Source organism: Hemiscyllium ocellatum, chromosome 4, assembly GCF_020745735.1.
Source record: "Hemiscyllium ocellatum isolate sHemOce1 chromosome 4, sHemOce1.pat.X.cur, whole genome shotgun sequence".
NCBI classification, from domain to species: domain Eukaryota; kingdom Metazoa; phylum Chordata; class Chondrichthyes; order Orectolobiformes; family Hemiscylliidae; genus Hemiscyllium; species Hemiscyllium ocellatum.
Window position 1 is genome coordinate 1,145,580 of NC_083404.1, and position 23,545 is coordinate 1,169,124.

At 43.6% G+C, this 23,545-nt stretch overlaps 1 protein-coding gene across 3 annotated transcripts in view; it reads right to left on the bottom strand.

Moving 5' to 3' along the window:
• The window catches only part of tox (thymocyte selection-associated high mobility group box), a 463,082-nt gene that overhangs the window by 12,073 nt on the left and 427,464 nt on the right, over positions 1 to 23,545 (bottom strand). For all 3 annotated transcript variants that reach the window (XM_060824082.1, XM_060824080.1, XM_060824081.1), the window contains 2 exons: positions 2,327 to 2,407; positions 1,218 to 1,613 (listed from right to left, as the gene is read on the bottom strand). In XM_060824082.1, the coding sequence (XP_060680065.1) occupies positions 1,218 to 1,613; positions 2,327 to 2,407 (477 nt within the window). The remainder of the gene's footprint in view (positions 1 to 1,217; positions 1,614 to 2,326; positions 2,408 to 23,545) is intronic.

The following is a 23,545-nucleotide window of genomic DNA, read 5'->3' on the forward strand; positions in this document are numbered from 1 at the left end:
TGAAGGGTCAGTGTCAGCTTGGATAAGAAAGTGGCTGAAGGACAGAAAAGTCGTAGTAAATAGTTGGAAGAACTTTGGAGAAATGGCAAACAATGAGTCGATCACAAAAAGACCCAGAGAGATAAGCAGAATTGGCAGACAAGGGGCAGATGGAAGTTAATGTAGAGAAATGTTAACGGAACAGATATGGAAAGGTAATAAAGAATTAATGGCACAGTTTAAATAGTGTATAGGAACAAAGAAACCTGAGGATGCATGTGTATTGATCGTTGAAGCTGGTAGAAGATATTGGGAGTAATTACTAAAGCACGTAGGATCTGAAATCAGAGCATGCACTACAAAAGGAAGATTTATTGAACTATTTTAAAGCTCTGATTAGGGCACAATTGGGGGATTACATTTCATCTGGTCAACAAACTGAACCAAGAATGTGAGGATTTGAGAGAAGTGCACAGGGGATTTACCAGAATGGTTCCAAGAATGAGGGTTTTTCATGAAAAAGTTAAGTTGTAGAAGCTGGGGCTGCTGTCTTGGTGCAAAGGCGATTGACTATCAGAATCTGACAGATTTGGATAAGGAAGACAAAAATAATTCTGTTCCCATTAGCTGATGCATCAGGACTAGGAGACACAGATTTGAAGCTTTGGGCAGGGTAGATATGAGAGCGAATTGTCCTGACCTGGAATTCCCTGACTTGATGAATGTTTTGAAAGTGAAACAGGGTGGTTACTTGAAGGAAATAAGTATGGAGGGCATTGGGAAAGGGGATTGACTGCACTTTTCTACAGAGAGCCAGCACAAACTCAATATCCTTCTTCTGTTCAATAGTGACTCTGATTTATTCCTTGGAAACTTCTTTTCAGCTGGAAAGATATTAACATCTCAATAAGTTATGTTTTTCAGTGCTCCATTTGGAAGAATTATTGACGTGTTCTTGCAGTTGGATTACTCTCTTTACTCTCTCAACACTCTACCTGCTATGAGTGTACAGCACCCAGGTATGGTCACCCATCCAACAGTCTTCAAGCAGAGGAAAATTATCCAGAACAAACGTAATATCAGTTCAGTGGCTAAAGCCTAGAGTTTTTACTCATTAAAAAGCAGAACAGCCTGATTGTTCAGAGTTCTTTCAGCACTCTGACATGGATTAAGGTAACACTATATTCAGTTAAACTCTAAATTTTATTGTTTTTTACTAGTTTTATATTTGTACTAACCTGCTGCATTGTTGGCGAGTGCTGAACCTGCATGGATAGTTGGTGGTTTCCTATTTGCTGAGAGAGAACAGTATTCTGCTGCTGGTGTAGCTGGTGCTGTTGCATGGATAGTTGGTGCAGAGGTGGGCTGATCTGAAGAGATGGACGTGGGGAGACGGTCATATTTGCAATAGAAACAGTCACTGGCATCTGACCGTTGGGCTTGGGGACAATACTCCGAGACAGATTAGGATGCATGGTGGTTATATGGGGGTTCATACCAGGCTGTTGATGGTAGGCACCTGAACCAAGGTACATTGGAGATGGTGCCTGTGAGTGACCAGAAAACACTGGCTGCTTTGAATTCATCATCTGAGAAGCCTGGGATGTCTTTGTCTCAATTGGGTCATTGTAGCTCTGTAGAGAAGATCACCAGGATAGATAACTATTAGCGATTGTTATGGACTTACTGACAGCAACATACAGCGGTGATTTTCTTACATAATTATTTTATTCTTCAATTGACATTTTAATTGGCAGAACTACACAGATGGTTTAAAGAAATTGCATTAAATGTACAATAGATTGATGTATAGAATTCTTATCACTTCATGCTGTGCCTTTATTCTGTTATGTCTATACATATCACTGAAGTAAAGTAATCAGAATACATAAAATAATATTCATACTATGCTCAATTTCCATGTCAAAAGCATTTTTTTGCAAATATGTGAAATAACAACATTATACAAAACCAAGAGTTCTGCCAATCATACTCATTATTGTATGCAGAGTTAAAGCCATACTCACCAAATATGGATGCACCAAACAGATTCAGAAATAATAAACTATAAACCTAGTAACGCTAGAATTCATGATAGTACATCACTATAAACGGAAAATTATGCTAATGTCACCAAAGTCAAATCAAAGCACAGCTGGAAATCTGAAATAAAATCAGATAATGCTGGAGAAACTCAGCAGGTCTGGCCTCTGTTGTAGAGAATTCCAAAAGTTCTAAAACAACCCTCTGAGTAAAGAATTTCTCCTCATCTCAGACCTTTTTTAAATTGAGGGAGGAAGACATTTGACCGAAAAATGCTGAAAACGTTGATGACATGGATGGTTACCTTGGAAACCAGGCTGGCTCTGTAAGCTGCCAACTGTTTGAGATATTCCTTTTTTGCAGCTTCAGTCTTCTTTTTGTACACCTATAAAACAGTGTAACACATTATTTGTAAGTGACAGCATTAGCTGGTTACAGCTGCAATTTCACAAAATGATCCATCAAGCAGGATATCCTAATAATGTTAAGATAGATCAACAAAAACATAATTTTAACTGAGGCCTTTGAAACCAACTGCATCAATTCAAAACATATTCTTTACCCGACTCTTCCTTTCTCAAAAATGTGAAAGATGAAATTACCTTCAAAGCCTTACTATTCCAGTGGTAAATATCTTTATGATCATCGGCATAATTTGAAAGAAAGTAACAGCTGAAAAGCAATTTTGTTCTTTTTATCAGAATACTTTTTCAATGGCTTGGTTCCATTTTAAATAATGATGACTCTTGTCATTAAATAAATCCCTTTTACAGAAACTGGGGAATTAATTTGGAAAGACAATTTTTTTTTGTATCTCTGATTGTGGGCTGAAAAGGGAATAGAACTGCTTTAAAAACTAAAAGTAACTAACTTCAAAATCACAGCTGCTTTGTCCTGTAGTAGTAGAAGCCTAGTGACAGTTGAGCTGGAGCCTAAGGCTATGGTTGAATGATCTTTGGAATGTCAACAATTTGCTCATTAGTCTCTAGAATAATGATCAGTTATCAATGACAAAATCCTCAACAACTCTGTGATTGACTTTCAGATGACCGAACACTTCAGGGTGTGAACAAGATAGTCAGACACCTGGAAGAGAAGGAGCTGATTTTTGCCCTGCAGTTAAAAAAATCTTAATCCTGAAGATAGTTTTAGTCAGTTTCTTCCCCTCATCAGTTGCTGCAATCAGTGATTTATATGATAATTGGCTTTTATAAGTGAGATCTCATCAGTTATACGACACTTTGATCTTTTACTATAAATTCTGTGTCCTATGATCATGCCCCACTAGCTACCTGACAAAGGAGCAGCGGTCCAAACACTTGTAATTCCAAATGAACCTGTTGGACTATAATCTGGTGTTGTGTGATTTTTAAATTGATAAGTGGGAACCAGTCACCCTGTGCCTCTTTCAAACAAGAGGAAGTATCTACAGAAGGAAGATTGAGAGTGTGTATGTGTATGTGTGTCTGTGTGTTTGAGTTTTAACTAGGGAAGTAATGTTGATGGTTCATAGTTGTTTACCAATAGGTCAAAACTGTTTATTTTCAATAAATAATTATTCTTATAAAGTACAGAAACCTGGTCTGTGTTTTCTGTCAATCTGGGGCTAAAAGGAGGTAAGTTGAAGAATTCTACATGCATTTTAAAATCTTTGATTTTTGGATGAGTTTCAGGATGCTAACTTGGTAAGGCACATCAAGTGTTTTTCAATATGCACCTGCAAGGGAGTTGCTATACTAATATCTCAGTCGAAGTGATAGTGAGGTTGACACTCCTTGCCTCTGGATAGGCCCAGGTCTTTCCAAGTCAGCTACAACCTAGTGGAGTGGCCATTAACTTAGAAATTATACCCCTGGGATGGGCCCGGCCCCTCGCAGAATGTCATCCAGAAAACTGTGGAGGGAAATGGAGCTGAGCTCTGGACAACAGCACCGAGACCCAAACACTGCTCAGCCACAACAAGGTGAAATAATTTAAAATAAATACAGGATCAAGAACCCCCTGGAAATACTCAATGGGTCAGATTTCACCTGGGGGGGGGGGGGGGGGGGGGGAACTGAATTAATATTTCAGTGTGTTAACCTTTAACCAGACAAAACTGGCTGAAACTTTTGAAAAAAGTGACTCAGTAACAGATGGTTGGGAATCTATACATTTACTTAAATGGGCTTCCAGCAAGTATTGATAATACTTCTTGTAAGAGACTACTAACTGAAGCTGAAACTCAGGCAACTGAATGCAAATTACAGACCTGGAAAGAAATGGATTGAACACTATGAACTGGACAGGTGAAGTAATGGACATGTACACCGATTGGCAGAATGTGATTAATGGTATTCCACAAGGATCTGTGTTCAGGCCTGTCTTTATGGGATTTATTAATGACTCAGATGATGAGATTGAAAGTCACATGACCAAACCTGCTGTTGACACCAAGATAAGTGGCATTGTAAGCAGTGTACATGAAAACATTGAATAACAAACCAGTATTTACATATTGAATGAATAGGCAAAATTATGGTAAATAGATTCCAGTGTAGGCAGACATGAGAACCTCAAATGGATAAAACAGGGCACTTTCTAAATAATGAAAATCTAGGAACAGTCAAAAAGACGTCAGAGAGGGGATCCAAATGCAAAAATCATTAAACTGCCACAAACAAGTACAGAAACTCAGCGAAAAGATGAAGGATATGCTGGCCTTGATACCTAATAACTCTAATACAAGGGAGAAGACATCACAAAGCTCTGAAACTGGATTTTATATTACCCAGCTGGTTGAGATTTCGGAGATGCTCAGTTGCTTAAGCACCACCTTCTCACTGACCCCCAAGATGACTCCTATGACATGGAGGGTTGCCAGGCAGTAAAATCAGAAGTCTGTCCACTATATGTAACTAATTAAGGATCACCTGACCCTGCCTACACCATAAACTGGTTGGCATGGGCAAACATTTTTTCACAAGATTTTAAAACTGCTGGAAATAAGGTGATACTACCTTCAGATTACTGGCACATGCCACATCCCATACCCCCTTCCTCCTCTGCCCCTTGGACTTTAAAGCTTACTCTTTCTTAAGGATTGCAAACCCCACCTGTCCAATGCCCATTCAACTCACTGATAAACAGAGTCAAAGAGATGTACAGCACGGAAACAGACCCTTCTGTCCAACTTGTCCATGCCAACCAGATATCCTAAATTAATCTAGTCCCATTTGTCAGCACCCAGTCCATATCCCTCTAAACTCTTCCTATTCATTTACTCATCCAGATGCCTTTTAAATGTTGCAATTGTACCAGCCTCCACCACTTCTTCTGGCAGCTCATTCCATACACGTACCACCCTCTGTGTGAAAAAGTTGCCCCTTAGGTCTCTTTTATATCTTTCCCCTCTCACCCTAAATGTATGTCCTCTAGTTCTGGACTTCGCCACCCAGGGAAAAGACCTTGTCTATTTATCCTATCCATGCCCTGCATGATTTTGTAAACCTCTATAAGGTCACCCCTCAATCTCCGGCACTCCAGAGAAAACAGCCTCAGCCTACTCAACCTCTCCCTATAACTCAAACCCTCCAACCCTGGCAACATCCTTGTAAATCTTTATTGCACCCTTTCAAGTTTAACTCCATCTTCCCTAAAGCAGGGAGACCAGAATTGAATATAGTCTTCCAAACGTGGCTCAGCCAATGTCCTCTACAGTCACAACATGTACCCCCAGCTCCTATACTCAACAGTCAACCTGTCTTATAATCTGGAGTTTCCTTTTGTAACTCATATCTAATAATTGTTAATGTGACCCTGGGGCTATAACAATGGAAATCCTTTACTTCAGAAACTGTATCTGGTAATTACATATTTGTCGACATGTGCAATTCTCCAATCTGCTAAACAGTGGATGATTTAACACTTTAACAAGGCAAGGCCAAGTGCAAATCAATACACAGATTTAAAATAAAAGAATAACAAATAAAGAACAGGAGTAGGAATTGGTCATTCATCTTTTCGAGTCTACACTACCATTCGATGAAATCACGGCTGATGTTCCACCTCAGCATCACATTAACTTTACAATTAGCAGCTGAATACTTGGAGGACCATCAATACTGATTCCCACCATAAATCAATGCTGTCAGTTCCTGTTAGCTGTTTAAGTGAGGTTTTAGTATTGTCATAGTTTCCCTGGACCAGCTCTGCTCTCATCTTAAAAACACAAGGTCCCCACCTACCCCTCTCTGCAACCTCTCGGCCCGATTTCTTGGCCTTGCTTTTCTCTGTTTCTCATTCACCAAGAAGGAAGTCAACAGTAGCCTAGCCTGCCCCCTTCCCTGATGAAGGGCTTATGCCCGAAACGTCGAATTTCCTGTTCCTTGGATGCTGCCTAACCTGCTGTGCTTTAACCAGCAACACATTTTCAGCTCTGATCTCCAGCATCTGCAGACCTCACTTTTTGCCCCCTTCCCTGTTCAGATCACAGGAGCCACTCATTTAACCAGCTGTAGTTCTCCAAAGTGGGAATCTATTGGAAATTATGTTCCACTTTCCCAAAATGATGAAGATCATCCCAAAATAATGGGGTCAGATGTGGGCTGAGTAGAATGTTAAAAGTGGGAATCTCAGCCTCAATCTCATCTTCAAAGTCTGGGACAGGGCGTGGGTGATCAACTCACTCTCAGAAGGGGGTTAGTAATGTGAATATTACAATGATGCTGCATATCAGATATTTGATCATTTTAAATTCAACACTAGCTGGATGAAGGGAGATGATGTTAGATGGATCCAAGCTGTAAATGCTTCTCCATGAATTCCCTGGATCTTGTACATCTCCTTCACACACACCCTTCATCAGACAACACCTACCCTGTGCCTCATCCTTTACAAAGCCTCCAATCTACCTTTTGGAGATGCTGGTGTTGGACTGGGGTGTACAAAGTTAAGAATCACACAATGCCAGGTTATAGTCCAACTCATTTAATTGGAAGCGCTAGCTTTCGGAGTGACGCTCCTTCATCAGTGATTGTGTGTCCCTAACCCTAACCCTAACACACAATCACCTGATGAAGAAGCGTCGCACCGAAAGCTAGTTCTTCCAATTAAACCAATTGGATTTTAACCTGGTGTTGTGTGATTTTTAACTTTGTCCAATCTACCCATGATCCTTCTGACCTTGTTCTTTCATCTCCCCTGATTCTTCCTGATCTCCTTGAAACCTCTGATCATTTTCTGGCCTCCAAACCTATGCCAGTGCCCTGACCATGACCTGCAGTCTGCTCCAGGTGTGTTCACTCACCCCTAACCCCAGTCTCCATGGTGCTGCCTGTCTTGCCCTCTGCTTTGGCCTCCTTGTATTTTCTCTTTCTGCAAACTCCCAACTTGCTCTGGCTTCTCTGTTCCCCTCACCTTCCTTACTGCCCTGTTCCCCTCACCTTCCTTACTGCCCTGTTCCCCTCACTTTCCTGATGCCTGGATCACCTCCCTTTCCCTGACTGTAGATTCTGACCTTACCTCTCCCACGTCTCCCTCACCCCCACCAACACTTCCTTCTGACTCTGCCTTTTTATTGCAGAGTGATCTCTGGCTCTCTGCCTGAGAACCAGCCCGTCCTTCCATTTGCAGGCTGCAGCTGGGAAAGAATGAAGATAGAAAGAATGCCAACTTGGTGCTACATTAACATTCATGCAATGCTGGGGTGAATCAGGACTTACAGAACCTGCTAAAAACCAGGCGTGAGGCCTTCAGATCAGGAGACACACTCAAATATAAGGAATCCAAGTATGACCTTCGCAGAGCCATTAAGACCAACACCGACCAAGGACCAACACCGATCCAAACTAGAGACCCAGACAGACACCCGGCGATTATGGCAAGGACTGAATGACATCAAGGTTCTAAAAAGAGGCAGTGCAAGATAGCAGACAATGACACATCCCTCCCAGATTGTCTCAATGCCTTCTGTGCTCGCTTTGAACAGACTTTTGGCGGAGAGGGAACACCTATTCTGACAAGTCCTGATGAACCTACCCCAACAGTCACTGCATCAGGGGTCAGCTCAGTTTTCCTGTGTGTGAATCCAAGGAAAGCGATGTGATCAGACGGAGTACCAGGCCGTGCACTCAGACCATGTGCAGATCAACTGGCAGAGTCTTTTTGGACATCTCCAACCTCTCCCTGCAGCAGGCCCCTGTCCCTGCCTGTTTCAAGAGGGTCAACATCATCCCTGTGCCTAAGAAGGCTCATGCAACATGTCTCAATGACTACCGCCCAGTGGGCCTAACTTCGGTGGTCATGAAGTGCTTTGAAAGGCTGGTCATGGCATTAATCAACTCCAGCCTCCCCACTACTCTTGACCCACTCCAATTTGCCTATCGGACCAACAGATCCATGTCAGATGCCATATCACTTGCCCTTCACTCCTCCCCAGAACATCTTGACACCAAGAACAGCCACAAAAGAATCCTACTCATTGACTACAATTCAGCCTTCAATACTATTATCCCCTGGAGACTGATTACTAAACTTAGTGATCTCGGACTAAGCCCCACTCTCTGCAACTGGATCCTCAGTTTCCTGACCCACAGGCCACAATCAGTGAAGATTGGGGACAATATTTCATCCTCACTAACACTCAACACTAGAGCCCCCCGGGGGTGCGTACTCAGCCCCCTCCGTACTCACTCTATGCTTACAACTGTGTCACCAAATACTAGACTAATGCCATTTACAAGTTTGCTGATGACACCACCATAGTCGGTTGAATCTCAGATGGTGACAAAACAGACTACAGATGGGAGATAGAAGACCTGGAAAGATGGTGCATTGAGAACAACCTGGCTCCCAATGCCGGCAAAACCAAGGAACTCATTATTGACTTTTGGCGGGATGTTACTCATGCTCCCCTTCACATTAACAGCACAGAGGTGGAACAAGTGGAGAGGGTCAAGCTCCTGCGAGTGCTCATCCACAACAAGCTTTCTTGGACTTTTCATGTGGATGCACTGGTTACAAAGGCCCAACAACGTCTCTTCTTCCTCAGGCAGCTGAGGAAATTTGGCATGACGGCGAATACCTTTTTATAGGTGCGCCATCGAGAGCATTCTGTCTGGATGTAACACTATCTGGGATGGCAACTGTGCCATTCAGGATTGGAGACAGTTACAGAGAGTGGGGAACTCGGCCCGGACAATCACAAAGGCCAACCTCCCATCTATAGAATCCATCTACAAGGCTCACTGTCAAGGAAAGGCCACCAGCATTCTCAAAGATCCATCCCACCCTGGCAATGTTTTTCTACAACCTCTACCCTCGGGGAGAAGGTACAGAAGCCTGAACACATGCACCAGCCGGTTTCAAAACAGTTTCTACCCTATTGTTGTTAGAATACTGAACGGACTCACAAACTCTCAGCATTTGTCTGTATCTGTGTTTTTGTTTTTGTCGCTGTTTACCTATTATTTATTATCAATGCTACTTAACTATGTGAGCTGTATTGCTTGCAAGACAAAGCTTTTCACTGTGTCTCGGTACATGGGACAATACATTCAATTCAATTCAATGTTTGGGCAACTTACCAAACTATATCCTTCCATGGCCCCTTTGCCAGTTATCAGAAAACCAGGCCTGAAAGATCAGCTACAGCCTCCACAGGTCACATGTTTCTAGGTGATGGCCACATGGTATTAGCCTGAGACTACTGAGGGCTCAGTTAGCTCAGAAGGCTGGACAGCTGCTGAATGATACCAACAACATGAATTCAATTCCTTCACTAGTTAGTGTTACCGTGTAGGTCTCTCCTTCTGAGTTTCAAACTTGGTTTATTTTCATGTGAACTTTGGAAGTTGAGATGACTCAATACAAGTTTACAAAATTGAGAGGGATAGATAGTTGGAGTCTTTTTCCCAAGGTAGAAATGTCAGTTACGATGGATGTGGGTTTAAGATCAAAGGGGAGAGGTTTAAGATCATAGAGGGAAAGTTAAAAGGAGATGTGAGAGGCAGGTCTTTTACACAGATGGTGGTAAGTGCCTGGAATGTGCTGCTGCAGGTGGTGTTAGAGTTGGATCCAATAGCTATATTTAAGAGGAATCTTGACAGAAACATGAATAGGAACGTAGGGATGAGAAACCGAAGGAGGCAATTCAGCACTTCAAACCCGCTCTGCCATTTCCCACGATCATGGCTGACCTTCTCCTGGTCTCAACCCCACTCTCCTGCCGGCTCCCCATAGCCCTTTATCTGCTTCTCATCAGAAACAGACCTACTTCTTTCTTATGATGATACTCCAAATGGCAGTCCTGCACATTGGTATAAACCTTTCTGGAGCTTACTTCAGGAATCCTCGTTTAACCATAGTTGCAAGTACACATGGCTCATGAAGACACCCCCCTGCCAGCTTTGTGTATAAATCCTCAGTGTGAGGGATTGGGTATTTATCCAGGTGCACGAAGTGGTTTTCCGTTTGTTTAAGATCCCCACAGCGGTGAACTGAGCTGCCAGGCCTCACAGTCGGTACGACCTGCCCATTCCACAAACGGGAGGGTCTGATCATTTCCCCATTCTCGAGCTTCCTGATTTCTGCCGCTCCTTTTTGCCCATAAGGCAAATGGCCCAAGGGGGGGCCTTGCAGAATCGTGGAACTGCTTCCTGGTCAATGTGCAATGTGCGCTTGGCTCCTTTGAGAGTCCATAGAACATTACAGAGCAGCTCAGGCCCTTCGGCCTCAATAAGTCTCTGGGCCTTGCTGAAAAACAACTGGGTTTTTTTTTAGGACTTCACTCAGGTAGCCATTTTTTAAATCGAAAAATGTTGAGCCAATCTGGGCGAATCTTTCTCAACCAATTTCACCCTATCAAACTTGGGCCTTTTATTACAATCTGTGCTAACTGAACCAGAGATCCGAACCAAAGTTGTCCCTTAATCCATAAAGGTTCCCTAGTATAGGCTCTAAGTCTAGGTGAGGTCTTGCAAAAACATACGGGTTGGATCTACGGTTCTGCGATCACTGATCCAGCTGCACCCGCATTGACCTCCATTAGAACTAGGCGACCATTTAACCAGATGTTCATTTTGATTGGTTCTGATTTGGATACTCTCAGCATCTCAACTGTTCCCGATGTAGGTGGACCTTCCAGGGTGTGCACTCTCCTAGATATCAGCCTTTGAGTTCTCTTATCCCATTGAGGTCTAGTGGGACTCTTTTGCTGTCTCAAATCCGCATACCAGCAGCAATTACAATTCCTCGCCAGCCCATGTCCTGAAAAAAAATTTAACCGCTTGGCTGAGGCTTGGTTTTGTTTTGGGGTTTTGCTGTGGGGCTGACCTGATATGTCAGGGTATGTCCTGAGTGAGGTTGTGCAATTGCCATCATGCAAGTGGTATTCCCCAAGCTCAGTTGGCCTGGCAAGGATGTCCACTTCCATTGGATGGAATAAATGTTTCAGTTGCCACAGTTTTCAGTAACAATGTCAGTTGCAATGTCTATTTGAAGTCCAGATGGGTTTCAGATCGTAGGCACTCTTGCATGGTCACAACATTAATCCCACACAGCAAACGGTCTCTCAGCATCTCATAATAGTTCAACCAAAAGACACAGGTTTCTGCCAGTCACCTTAACATAGTCAAAAATCCCAGTGCGGAGTCCCCTGGTTCTCAAATTGTTAGGTGAAAATGATACTGTCTTCGAATTAGAGGAAGCTTGGGGTTGTAATATTCCTTAATTATGTCTGTCAGTTATTGAAAGAATTTAGTATCTGGTGCCTCAGAGAAATAACAGACAAAGCTGCAGCTCCACAAGCTGCACAGTGGCACAGTGGTTAGCACTGCTGCCTCACAGCGCCAGGGACCTGGGTTCAATTCCCGCCTCAGGCGACTGACTGTGTGGAGTTTGTATGTTCTCCCCGTGTCTGCGTGGGTTTCCTCCGAGTGCTCCGGTTTCCTCCCACAGTCCAAAGATGTGCGGGTCAGGTGAATTGGCCGTGCTAAATTGCCTGTAGTGTTAGGTAAGGGGTATATGTAGGGGTATGGGTGGGTTGCGCTTCGGCGGGTCGGTGTGGACTTGTTGGGCCGAAGGGCCTGTTTCCACACTGTAAGTCTAATCTAATCTAATCTAAGCTGTCAGCAAGATTGCTCATTTCTTTTCACCTGTCACAAAGTCAATATTCCAGAAAAAGAATAGCTCATTCTTTCCACATACTGGGCCCAGGGTAAAGCTTCGAGTAAAAAATGAGGTCTGCAGATGCTGGAGATCACAGCTGCAAATGTGTTGCTGGTCAAAGCACAGCAGGTTAGGCAGCATCTCAGGAATAGAGAATTCGACGTTTCGAGCATAAGCCCTTCATCAGGAATAAGAGAGAGAGAGCCAAGCCGGCTGAGATAAAAGGTAGGGAGGAGGGACTAGGGGGAGGGGCGATGGAGGTGGGATAGGTGGAAGGAGGTCAAGGTGAGGGTGATAGGCCGGAGTGGGGTGGGGGCGGAGAGGTCAGGAAGAGGATTGCAGGTTAGGAGGGCGGTGCTGAGTTGAGGGAACCGACTGAGACAAGGTGGGGGGAGGGGAAATGAGGAAGCTGGAGAAAGAGGCCTCTATATTGGTGAGACAGGCCGCTTACTTGCGGAACGCTTCAGAGAACACCTCTGGGCCGCCCGAACCAACCAACCCAATCACCCCGTGGCTCAACACTTTAACTCCCCCTCCCACTCCACCGAGGACATGCAGGTCCTTGGACTCCTCCACCGGCAGAACACAACTACACGACGGCTGGAGGAGGAGCGCCTCATCTTCCGCCTGGGAACCCTCCAACCACAAGGTATGAATTCAGATTTCTCCAGCTTCCTCATTTCCCCTCCCCCCACCTTGTCTCAGTCGGTTCCCTCAACTCAGCACCGCCCTCCTAACCTGCAATCCTCTTCCTGACCTCTCCGCCCCCACCCCACTCCGGCCTATCACCCTCACCTTGACCTCCTTCCACCTATCCCACCTCCATCGCCCCTCCCCTAGTCCCTCCTCCCTACCTTTTATCTCAGCCGGCTTGGCTCTCTCTCTCTTATTCCTGATGAAGGGCTTATGCTCGAAACGTCGAATTCTCTATTCCTGAGATGCTGCCTAACCTGCTGTGCTTTGACCAGCAACACATTTGCACCAGGGTAAAGCTTATCAAACAGAGGCATGCCTACCTCACTCAAAGACAACTGTCACAAGCGAGTTTCTTAAGAACATGCTTTATTCTCATTGCCAGTGAAATCACTCCACAGAATCTGGTGTCCCATCACCAAGTCACCCTTTATTTACACATGAAAAGTCCCTGACTGTAGTACTGCCTCTTCAGAGCCAGCTCTCAGAGTGAACAGAGCCTCTGACACTCCTGTTAGCCAGGGCTCTCTAGTTGGACCACATTAACAGCCCCAATCAGGGAACTCAGATTCTATGAGGTCCAGCCGGCTGACCCTGTTACAATCACGACAAAAGGGGGATTCCAAAGATTAGGATCGAGGCAGTTAAAAAAATACATGTTCACAGGTTGGCGCCACATCGAGGGCTGAAGGGACTGTTGTGCACTGTATTGTTCTATGTTCTATGGTGGAGCTGTGTTAATCACAAGAATTGTACAGAGACCTTGGAACGTAGTAAGTTTGGAAAAGCCCAGTTCATGAAGCCATTTGAAAACAAGGAGTAAAATTTAAAACTTGCAAAGTATAGCAAGATAATCGAGTCATAGAATCGTACAAATGTACAGCATGGAAACAGACCCTTCGATCCAACCCGTCCATGCCGACCAGATATCCCAACCCAATCTATTCCTACCTGCCAGTACCCGGCCCATATCCCTCCAAACCCTTCCTATTCATATACCCATCCAGATGCCTTTTAAATGTTGCAATTGTACCAATCTCCACCACATCCTCTGGCAGCTCATTCCATACATGTACCACCCTCTGCTTGAAAAAGTTGCCCTTTAGGTCTCTCTTATATCTTTCCTCTGTCACTCTAAACCTATGCCCTCTAGTTCTGGACTCCCCGACCCCAGGGAAAAGACTTTGTCTATTTATCCTATCCATGCCCCTCATAATTTTGTAATACTCTATAAGGTCACCCCTCAGCCTCCGACGCTCCAGGGAAATCAGCCCCAGCCTGTTCAGCCTCTCCCTGTAGCTCAGATCCTCCAACCCTGGCAACATCCTTGTAAATCTTTGCTGAACCCTTTCAAGTTTCACAACATCTTTCCAATAGGAAGGAGACCAGAATTGCACGCAAAATTCCAACAGTGGCCTAACCAATGTCCTATACAGCCATAACATGATCTCCCAACTCCTGTACTAAATACTCTGACCAATAAAGGAAAGCATACCAAATGCCTTCTGCACTATCCTTTCTACCTGCAAATCCACTTTCAAGGAGCTATGAACCTGCATTCCAAGGTCTCTTTGTTCAGCAACACTCCCTAGGACCTTACCATTAAATGTATAAGTCCTGCTAAGATTTGCTTTCCCAAAATGCAGCACCTTGCATTTATTTGAATTAAACTCCATCTGCCACTTCTCAGCCCATTGGCCCATCTGGTCCAGATCCTGTTGTAATCTGAGGTAACCCTCTTTGCTGTCCACTACACCTCCAATTTTAGTGTCATCTGCAAACTTACTAACTGTACTTCTTATGTTTGCATCCAAATAATTTATGTAAATGACAAAAAGTAGAGGGCCCAGCACCGATCCTTGTGGCACTCCACTGGTCACCGGCCTCCAGTCTGAAAAACAACCCTCCACCACCACCCTTTGTCTTTTAACTTTGAGTCAGTTCTGTATCCAAATGGCTAGTTCTCTCTGTATTCCATGAGATCTAACCTTGCTAACCAGTCTCACATGGGGAACCTTGTTGAATGCCTTACTGAAGTTCATATAGATCACATCTACAGCTCTGCCCTCATCAATCTTCTTTGTTACTTCTTCAAAAAACTCAATCAATTTTGTGAGACATGATTTCCCACGCACAAAGCCATGTTGACTATCCCTAATCAGTCCTTGCCTTTCCAAATACATGAGTAAAAAGTGAGGTCTGCAGATGCTGGAGATCAGAGCTGAAAATGTGTTGCTGGTTAAAGATTCCTGATGAAGGGCTTATGCCTGAAACGTCGAATTTCCTGTTCCTTGGATGTTTCCAAATACATGTACATCCTGTCCCTCAGGATTCCCTCCAACAACTTGCCCACCACTGAGGTCAGGCTCACAAGTCTATAGTTCCCTGGCTTGTCTTTACCGCCCTTCTTAAACAGTGGCACCACGTTTGCCAACCTCCAGTTTCCAGCACCTCACCCGTGACTATCGATGATATAAACATGATAAACATGTTAAAACATGATAAGGATCAATGTAGAAATGTGTTTGCTTGATTAATTTGTATAAACTAAGTGAAGTAAAATATCTGTGCATCTTAACAGGAAAGGCCCGAGGTTTCAACAAAACTGCATCTCAGGCCTCATGCTTCAAGGCAATCTACCTTTATGAAGGAATCCAGTTTAATCTCCAGGCCAATAATGCTCCTGTAAAGTTGCCTTAGAATACTTTCCTAACGGCGTTTTTAGAAATTCAATTTCTTATAAATTTTAACTTTGGACTAAAATAGAAAAGTTAATTTCAGATTAAAGTTCTTTTAATTCTTTGTCCTTTCATGTTGTCCATCAGACAACATTTAATCTTCTGATTTTTTCTTTGGTTTCTATATATTTTCTGATACTCTTTAAAATACATGTCAAAACTAAAAGGAACATGGAATGTGAAAGTTTTAGTGCTGAACAGTTACAATTTATGATCATTCCTTGTGAAGAAATGTGTTGTTTTCAGTGAAAGACTCAGCTCAGCAGCACTCAGGGCAAACCCCGAAATCTGAGAACAGGTTGGATCCACATGAAGAGTGACAGTACTTCAATTAATATTTTTTCAATAATATTTCTGACCACTGCTGTAAGGAGAAAGGTTGTGCATAAAAAGCATCACAGGAAAGCATGTATCTCACTCAGAAAAATCCTTGTAATGTTGCTTGGGGCCATTGTCTTATATGAGCACAACGCCATCACCGTATCATTCCAACAGTGCTCTAACCAAGGAGTACAGCTCAGTAGCATTCTCTCTGAAAACAGCATGGGGATTATTTCCTGGTTGGGTGCAGATGTAACACTGATCATAATATTTTGGCTCCCCTTTGAAGAAAAACTGGGTGTGGGGGCTGATTCCAAATCACCACTTCGATTGAAAAAAAAATCACCTCAACAACAACATCATGCAGAGTACGTTTTTTAAGTAAACAGCGCTGGAATATTTGAGAGGAAAACTTAACCCCCTCCTCTTGGCAAAAATGAAGTGGAGCAGAATTAAAATTTACTTTCCCATGATTCACCAGGAACACCTTCCACTGGGCGACTGAGCACCTAACCCTAACCCTATCTCACTCACACAGGGCCCCACTGTAATTGTAATGTTTGATCTTCCATGTTCTATATACTGTGTCCTGTGGATGCCCTGCTAAGCAAATCCTGTGGGTAAAAGAATAAGTGCTGTTTTTTTGTGGGACCAATAGGAGCTCCTTTAATCCCCTTATGAACAATGTGGGCTTCAAACTCCCCAAGCTCCATCCCTGAAAGTAACCAATGTGCCCCCGGTTTGCCTCTCCTGCTCCCTGTTGTTGGTCAAATTACCTTCCAGTCGCTATCTCAGACTCCTGAAATCAGCCATTTGCAGTAGGAATGTGGGGTTCACCTGATGTCTGAGAAAGAGGTCTGACTCTTGGAATGGAATGAGTGAGTTCTGATGAAGAGCCTCTGGACTCAATACATTAACTCTGCTTTCTTTTCACAGATGTTGACAGACCTGCTGAGTTTCACCAGCAATTTCTGTTTTTGTTTTCTATTGGAGGGGTAGGGCTGCCAGTTCCTGCATTCTCCATTGCTTATCGCTTATTGTTTATCGCTTATTGCTAAAATTCTCCCTTAGACATTTACACCATAAGGTCATAAGATATAGGAGTAGAATTAGGCCATTTCTAAAAAAAACTAATTCACAGGATCTGCATAACTGACTGCGTCAGCAATTATTACCCATCCCTAATTACCCAGAGGGCAGTTATGAGTCACTCACATTGCTGTGGGTCTGGAGTTACACATGGAGGCCAGACCAGGTAAGGATGGCAGTTTTCTTCCTTAAAGGATATTAGTGAACCAGATGGTTTTTTTTCCAACAATTGATTCATGGTCATCATTAGACTCTTAATTTGAGATATTTAAAATTGAATCCAAATTCCATCATCTGTGATGGCAGGATTCAAACCTGTGTCCCTGGAATATTACCTGGTCCCTGGATTAACAGTCTAGCGATAATACCATTAGGCCATCACCACCTCAACATGGCCCATTGAGTCTGCTCCACCATTTGATTATGGCTGACATCCTTCACAAGCCCATTCTCCTGCCTTCTCCCCGTAACCCTTGATCCCCTTCTTAATCAAGACCCTTTCTATTTCTGTCTTAAAGACGCTCAATGACTTAGTCTCCACAGTTGTCTGTGGCAATAGGTTCCACAGATTCACCACCCTCTGGCTGAAGAAATTCCTCCTCATCTCAGTTCTAAAGGGTCATCCCTTCACCCTGAGGCTACATCCTCTGGTCCTAGTCTTTTCTCCGATTGTAAACATCTTCCCTACATCCACTGTATCCAGGCCTCTTGGTATTTTGGAAGTTTCAATTAGATATCCCCCTCATCTTTCCAAACTCATCTAGAGGGTGACTGCCTCACAGTGTCAGGGTCCCAGGTTTGATTCCAGCCTCGGGCGACTGTCTGTGTGGAGTTTGCACATTCTCCCCGTGTCTGTGTGGGTTTCCTCTGGGTGCTCCGGTTTCCTCCCACAGTCCAAAGATGTGCAGGTCCAGTGAACTGGCCATGCTAAATTGCCTACAGTGTTAGATGCATTAGTTAGAGGGGAATGGGTCTGGTTGGATTACTCTTTGGAGTGGACCTTTTGGGCTGAAGGACCTGTTTCCATACTGTAGAGAATCTAATCTAATCTAGTCCAGACACAGAATCCTCAACCGCTCCTGATATGACAAGTCCTAATCCCCAGCATCATTCCTGTGAACCTTACCTAGACACCCTCCAATGCCATCTCAGCCTTAATAATGGACACTAAAATCCTGTCAATGACAGAGGTCAGGCTGTAATTTCCTGTCTTCAGGGTGTTACATTAGCTATTTTCCAGCACTCTGGGATCCTCCCTGACTCCAGTGATTCCTGAAAGATCACCTCCAATGCCCTACAATCTCCTCAGCTATCTCCTTCACTACTCCGGGGTGCAGTCCATCTGGTCCAAGTGATTTATCCACATTCGGACCTTTCAGCTTCTGCAGCACCTTCTCTTCAGTGATGGCCACTACACTCCCCTCTGCTCCCTGACTGTCTTTGAAGTTCTGTTATATTACTGGTGTCTCCCACTGTGAAAACTGATGGAAAGTACCTATTCAGATCCTCTGTCAGTTCTTTGTTCCCCATTACTACTTCTCCAGCTTCATTTTTAAATGAAACATTATTCACTCTTGTTCTCTCTCTCATTTTCTGTATATCTAAAAAAGACTCTTCTTTTATATTAGTAGCTAACTTACTGTCATATTTCATCTTCTCCCCTTATTGCTTTTTTAGTTATCCTTTGCTGGTTTTTAAAGGCTTCCATTTTAAAGGCTCTATCTTCCCACTAACTTTCACCACATTATATGCTTCCTCTTTTGCTTTTATTCTGCCCCTGACTTCCTTTGTCAGCCTTGGGTTACCGCGTCCTCCCCTTAGTTTGCTTCTTCTTCCTCAGGATGAATTTCTGCTGTTCCCCATGAATTATTCTCAGAAACTCCTGCCATCGCTGCTCCACCATCTTCCCTGCTGGGCTCCCCCTCCAATCAACTCTCCCAGCTCCTCCCTCATGTCTTTGTCATTACCTTTATTCCATTGTAAGCCCGTTATGTCTGATTCCAGCTTCTCCCTCTCAAACTGCAGGGTGAATTCAATCATGTAATGGTTACTGTCCACTAGAGGTTCCTTCACCTTCAGCTCCAGAATCAAGTCTGCCCCATTACACATCACCCAATCCAGAACTGCCCTCTGTATCACCCAAGTGAAAGGAAAGTTAGGCAGATACATATCACTCAGACAGCAAGCGCTGGCAGGTTCATGTTTTTGTCCAAGTTAAACTTTACCGACAATGGCTGTCTTTTCAAAGATGTATGGAGCAGTCATTAAAGTGGAAAAAATTGTTTTATTCATGTCTGCGCATGTCAACAGAGCTATCAAATTTCCACGACTTTTACGTACTGCAGAAACATAGAGCCTGTGTCATTCCAACAGGAAAGCTGGATATTACTGAGAAAGGTCAGATTTCTCCACACTGAGGTGCCCACACTGCCAGCACAGCAACAAAGAAATAAAATAAACCTCTGGTGGACTGTAACCTTTTATTCTCATCACCTCGGCACAGGGATTGAGCATTCGGCTGGTCATTCTCCCAGCATGCCTGCATTGAACAGGCAGCCTCTGTGCATTGCAGGGAAGATGCTCTGCTGAAGGTGAGGCTGTTAACTTGTGCTAATTTAACCTGCTGAAGCAAAATTGGCTGCCAAACCCTGAGCACCATCTACAAGAAATTCAGGAATGTGACGGAATATTCCCCACTTGCCGAATGATGGTGGCTCCAATAACACTCAAGATATTCAATATTACCCTGGATAAAGCGTCCTGTGTAAGTGACACTGTGTTCACCATCTTCACCATTCATACACACAGACGGAGCAATTTCTACCAGTTACAAATTACACTGCAAATAACTCACCCAAGGCGACTCTGACAGCAGTCTCTAAACCTGTGGTCTGAGATGGACAAAACATAAAGGACAAAGGAACATCACCACCTGCAATTCCCTCTCCAAGCTACACAACATCCTGACTTGGAATTCTATTGTTGTTCTTTCACTATCAGTAGGTCAAAATTCCCGGAACATCCTTCCCAACTGTGCTGTATCTATCCATGAGTGGACTGTAGCGGTTCAGAAAGCATCACTTTCACTGCCATTCTCTCAAGGGAAATTATCACTGGTGATAAATTCTGGTCCATCCAGCAATGCCCCCATCCTGTGAATGAATAAGGAAAAGCATAATATGCTACAAATATGCTGCTGACTTTATCTCTGCATCTCAAACCCCATCATTAGGAAATCGAAATTTTGCATTCTGCCTAATTCAGTCACCCCACATTTCATTATTTCTACTTCATAAATCCCCCTCACCACGTTTACAATATCTCTACACCTTAAAATTGTGAAAATTTGATACAACATGCACAATGTAATGTTTTTTTTAAAACGTATTACTGCATAAGACATTCAATCATAAGTGAAATGAATCAGGAGAAATGAAAGGAGAAAGCTGAGATTCCTTATCTATCTGCTGTCTGAGCACCAATGAGGAGTAAATGATTTGATTGACTTGACTGGACATAATATTAATGGAATTACTGACAGCTTAGAGAAGAAGATATTGGTTTCTGGACTCTGAGGAGTTGTCAGCTGTCTCAGAACTATGATTCCAGCTCTTCATATTCTTGCTGCTGCTAATTCAGCAGGACAGGCTCATAATTAAAGCAAATTAACTATTTACACTTGCCACTACTACCAGGGGAAAGACAACATCAGCGGGAACAACCAAGTAGGAAATTAAATTCTTCCCTCTTCCAGCAGCTCTGCCCTCATATAACATATTAGCAGCAACAGTGAGGAATCAAACACAGAATAAATACCGTGGATGAAGTAATTAGGTGTTGCTATTGAGTTAAACTGTGTGAGTTAAGGTTACTGAACATAAATTATGCAGTTGAAAGCAAGCATATGTTGTAATGTTCAACAGTTGTTAATGTTACCTGAGCATTAATTTAAGGATTAGTAAATTAATCCACAGCAGTCAGCAACTTCTGCAGCTGGCTTTATGTTATAAAAAAAACAAACAACACAAATCACTGCTTGTTTCACAGAGAATTAAGCCTCTGCTGTTATTATGATTTGCATTCTGGCAAGAAAAGTTTCTCTCTGCGAAGATTTCCTGCCGACAATGTTTTCAAGAACATTTGAGGGAATTAAACATTGCAGGGACTTTGAGAAAACGCTGGTGACATATGAATTCCAGAAAAGGGAAAGGGAAGAAGCCGTTGAAATAATCAATATAAACTAGGTCGAGGAAAAGGTGGAGGAGGAAGAGAGAAGGTCATAGAGGAGAAGAGCAGCTGAAGAGGAGGAGACACTGACGGAAGATAAAAGGAGAGGAGGCAGAGATAGTGGTGGAAAAGCAGCAAGAAGTTGAGCAGGAGTTAGAATCATAGAACCCCGACAAGTAGGTCATTCAGCCCATCAAGTTCACACTGGCCCCTGAAGATCATCCCACCCAGACCCACCCCATAACCCTGCATTTCCCATGGGGAATCTACCTAACCTACACATCCCTGGACACAATGGGCAATTTAGCATTCCAAATCCACCAAACCTACATATCTTTGGACCATGGGAGGAAACCGGAGCACCCAGAAGAAATGCATGCAGATTAGATTAGATTTCCTATAGTGTGGAAACAGGCCATTTGGCCCAACAGTCCACACTGACCCTCTGAACAGTAACCAAGCCACTGCTGACTAATGCACCTAACACAATGTGCAATTTAGCCTGGCCAATTCACCTAACCTGCACATCTTTGGACTGTGGGAGGAAACCGGAGCACCCGGAGGAATCCCACACAGACACGGGGAGAATGTGCAAACTCCACACAGTCAGTCGCCTGAGGGTGGGATTGAACCTGGGTCCTTGGTGCTATGAAGCCTCAAGCTGATTGAGGTACAGAGAAGAATCCGTGTAAAATGAATTTGTTTCCTTTTGATCCAAAGATGTCATAACACACTGATGGAATTAATAACATTCAAAATTATATTGGAGTGTTTGTGCACTGACATCTTTGCTATCTGATTGTTTTCGAATGATTTCTGTGGTGTTCTTTCATGTGGAAATTCTGAAAGAAAACTGTGACTCTCTATTTCTTCAGAAGCAGTGTTATTTTGATCACACAAGGTACACAGGAACAGGAGTAGGCCATTCAGTCCCCTGAGTCTGTTCCCATTCAATGCGATCATGGAGGATCAGTGACTTAGCTCCTTATACCTGCCTTTGGCCCATACCCCTTAATACCCTTACTTAACAAAATAAATCTATCTTAGGTTTAAAATTAACAACTGATCCAGTATCCAATGCCATTTGAGGAAGAGAGTTCCAAACCTCTCCTACCCTTTGTGTATAGAAATGCTTCTTCACACCTCTTCCTGTACGGTCTGGCTCTAAATCTTAGACTGTGCTCCCTGGTTCTAGAATCTGCAACCAGTGGAAACAATTTATCTTTATCTATTTATTTTCCTATTAATATCTTAAAGACTTTGATCAGATCACCCCTTGACCTTCGAATTTCTAGATAAGGCAGGTGTAATTTGTATAATCTGCCCTCATTATTGAATCCTTGAAGGCCAGGTATTGTTGTAAGCTCACAGAGTGCTTCCTCCAAGGCTCATCTATCCTTCCCCCAGTGTGGTGTGCAGACGAGCTCAAAGGGCTCTGACAGCAGTCTCACCAGGGTTTTGTATAACTGCAGTAGACAGGAAAATGGGGGTTCGTGCATAGACAAATCAGCAATAGATACATAGAACATAGAACAATACAGCACAGAACAGGCCCTTCGGCCCACGATGTTGTGCCGAACATCTATCCTAGATTAAGCACCCATCCATGTACCTATCCAATTGCCGCTTAAAGGTCGCCAATGATTCTGACTCTACCACTGCCACGGGCAGCGCATTCCTTGCCCCCACCACTCTCTGGGTAAAGAACCCACCCCTGACATCTCCCCTATACCTTCCACCCTTCACCTTAAATTTATGTCCCCTTGTAACACTCTGTTGTACCCGGGGAAAAAGTTTCTGACTGTCTAATGTATCTATTCCTCTGATCATCTTATAAACCTCTATCAAGTCACCCCTCATCCTTCGCCGTTCCAACGAGAAAAGGCCGAGAACTCTCAACCTATCCTCGTACGACCTATTCTCCATTCCAGGCAACATCCTGGTAAACCTTCTCTGCACCCTCTCCAAAGCTTCCACATCTTTCCTAAAGTGAGGCGACCAGAACTGCACATAGTACTCCAAATGTGGCCTAACCAAAGTCCTGTACAGCTACAACATCACTTCACGACTCTTGAATTCAATCCCTCTGCTAATGAACGCTAATACACCATAGGCCTTCTTACAAGCTCTATCCACCTGAGTGGCAACTTTCAAAGATCTATGTACATAGACCCCAAGATCCCTCTGTTCCTCCACCTGACTAAGAACCCTACCGTCAACCCTGTATTCCGCATTCTTATTTGTTCTTCCAAAATGGACAACCTCACACTTGGCAGGGGTGAACTCCATCTGCCACTCCTCAGCCCAGC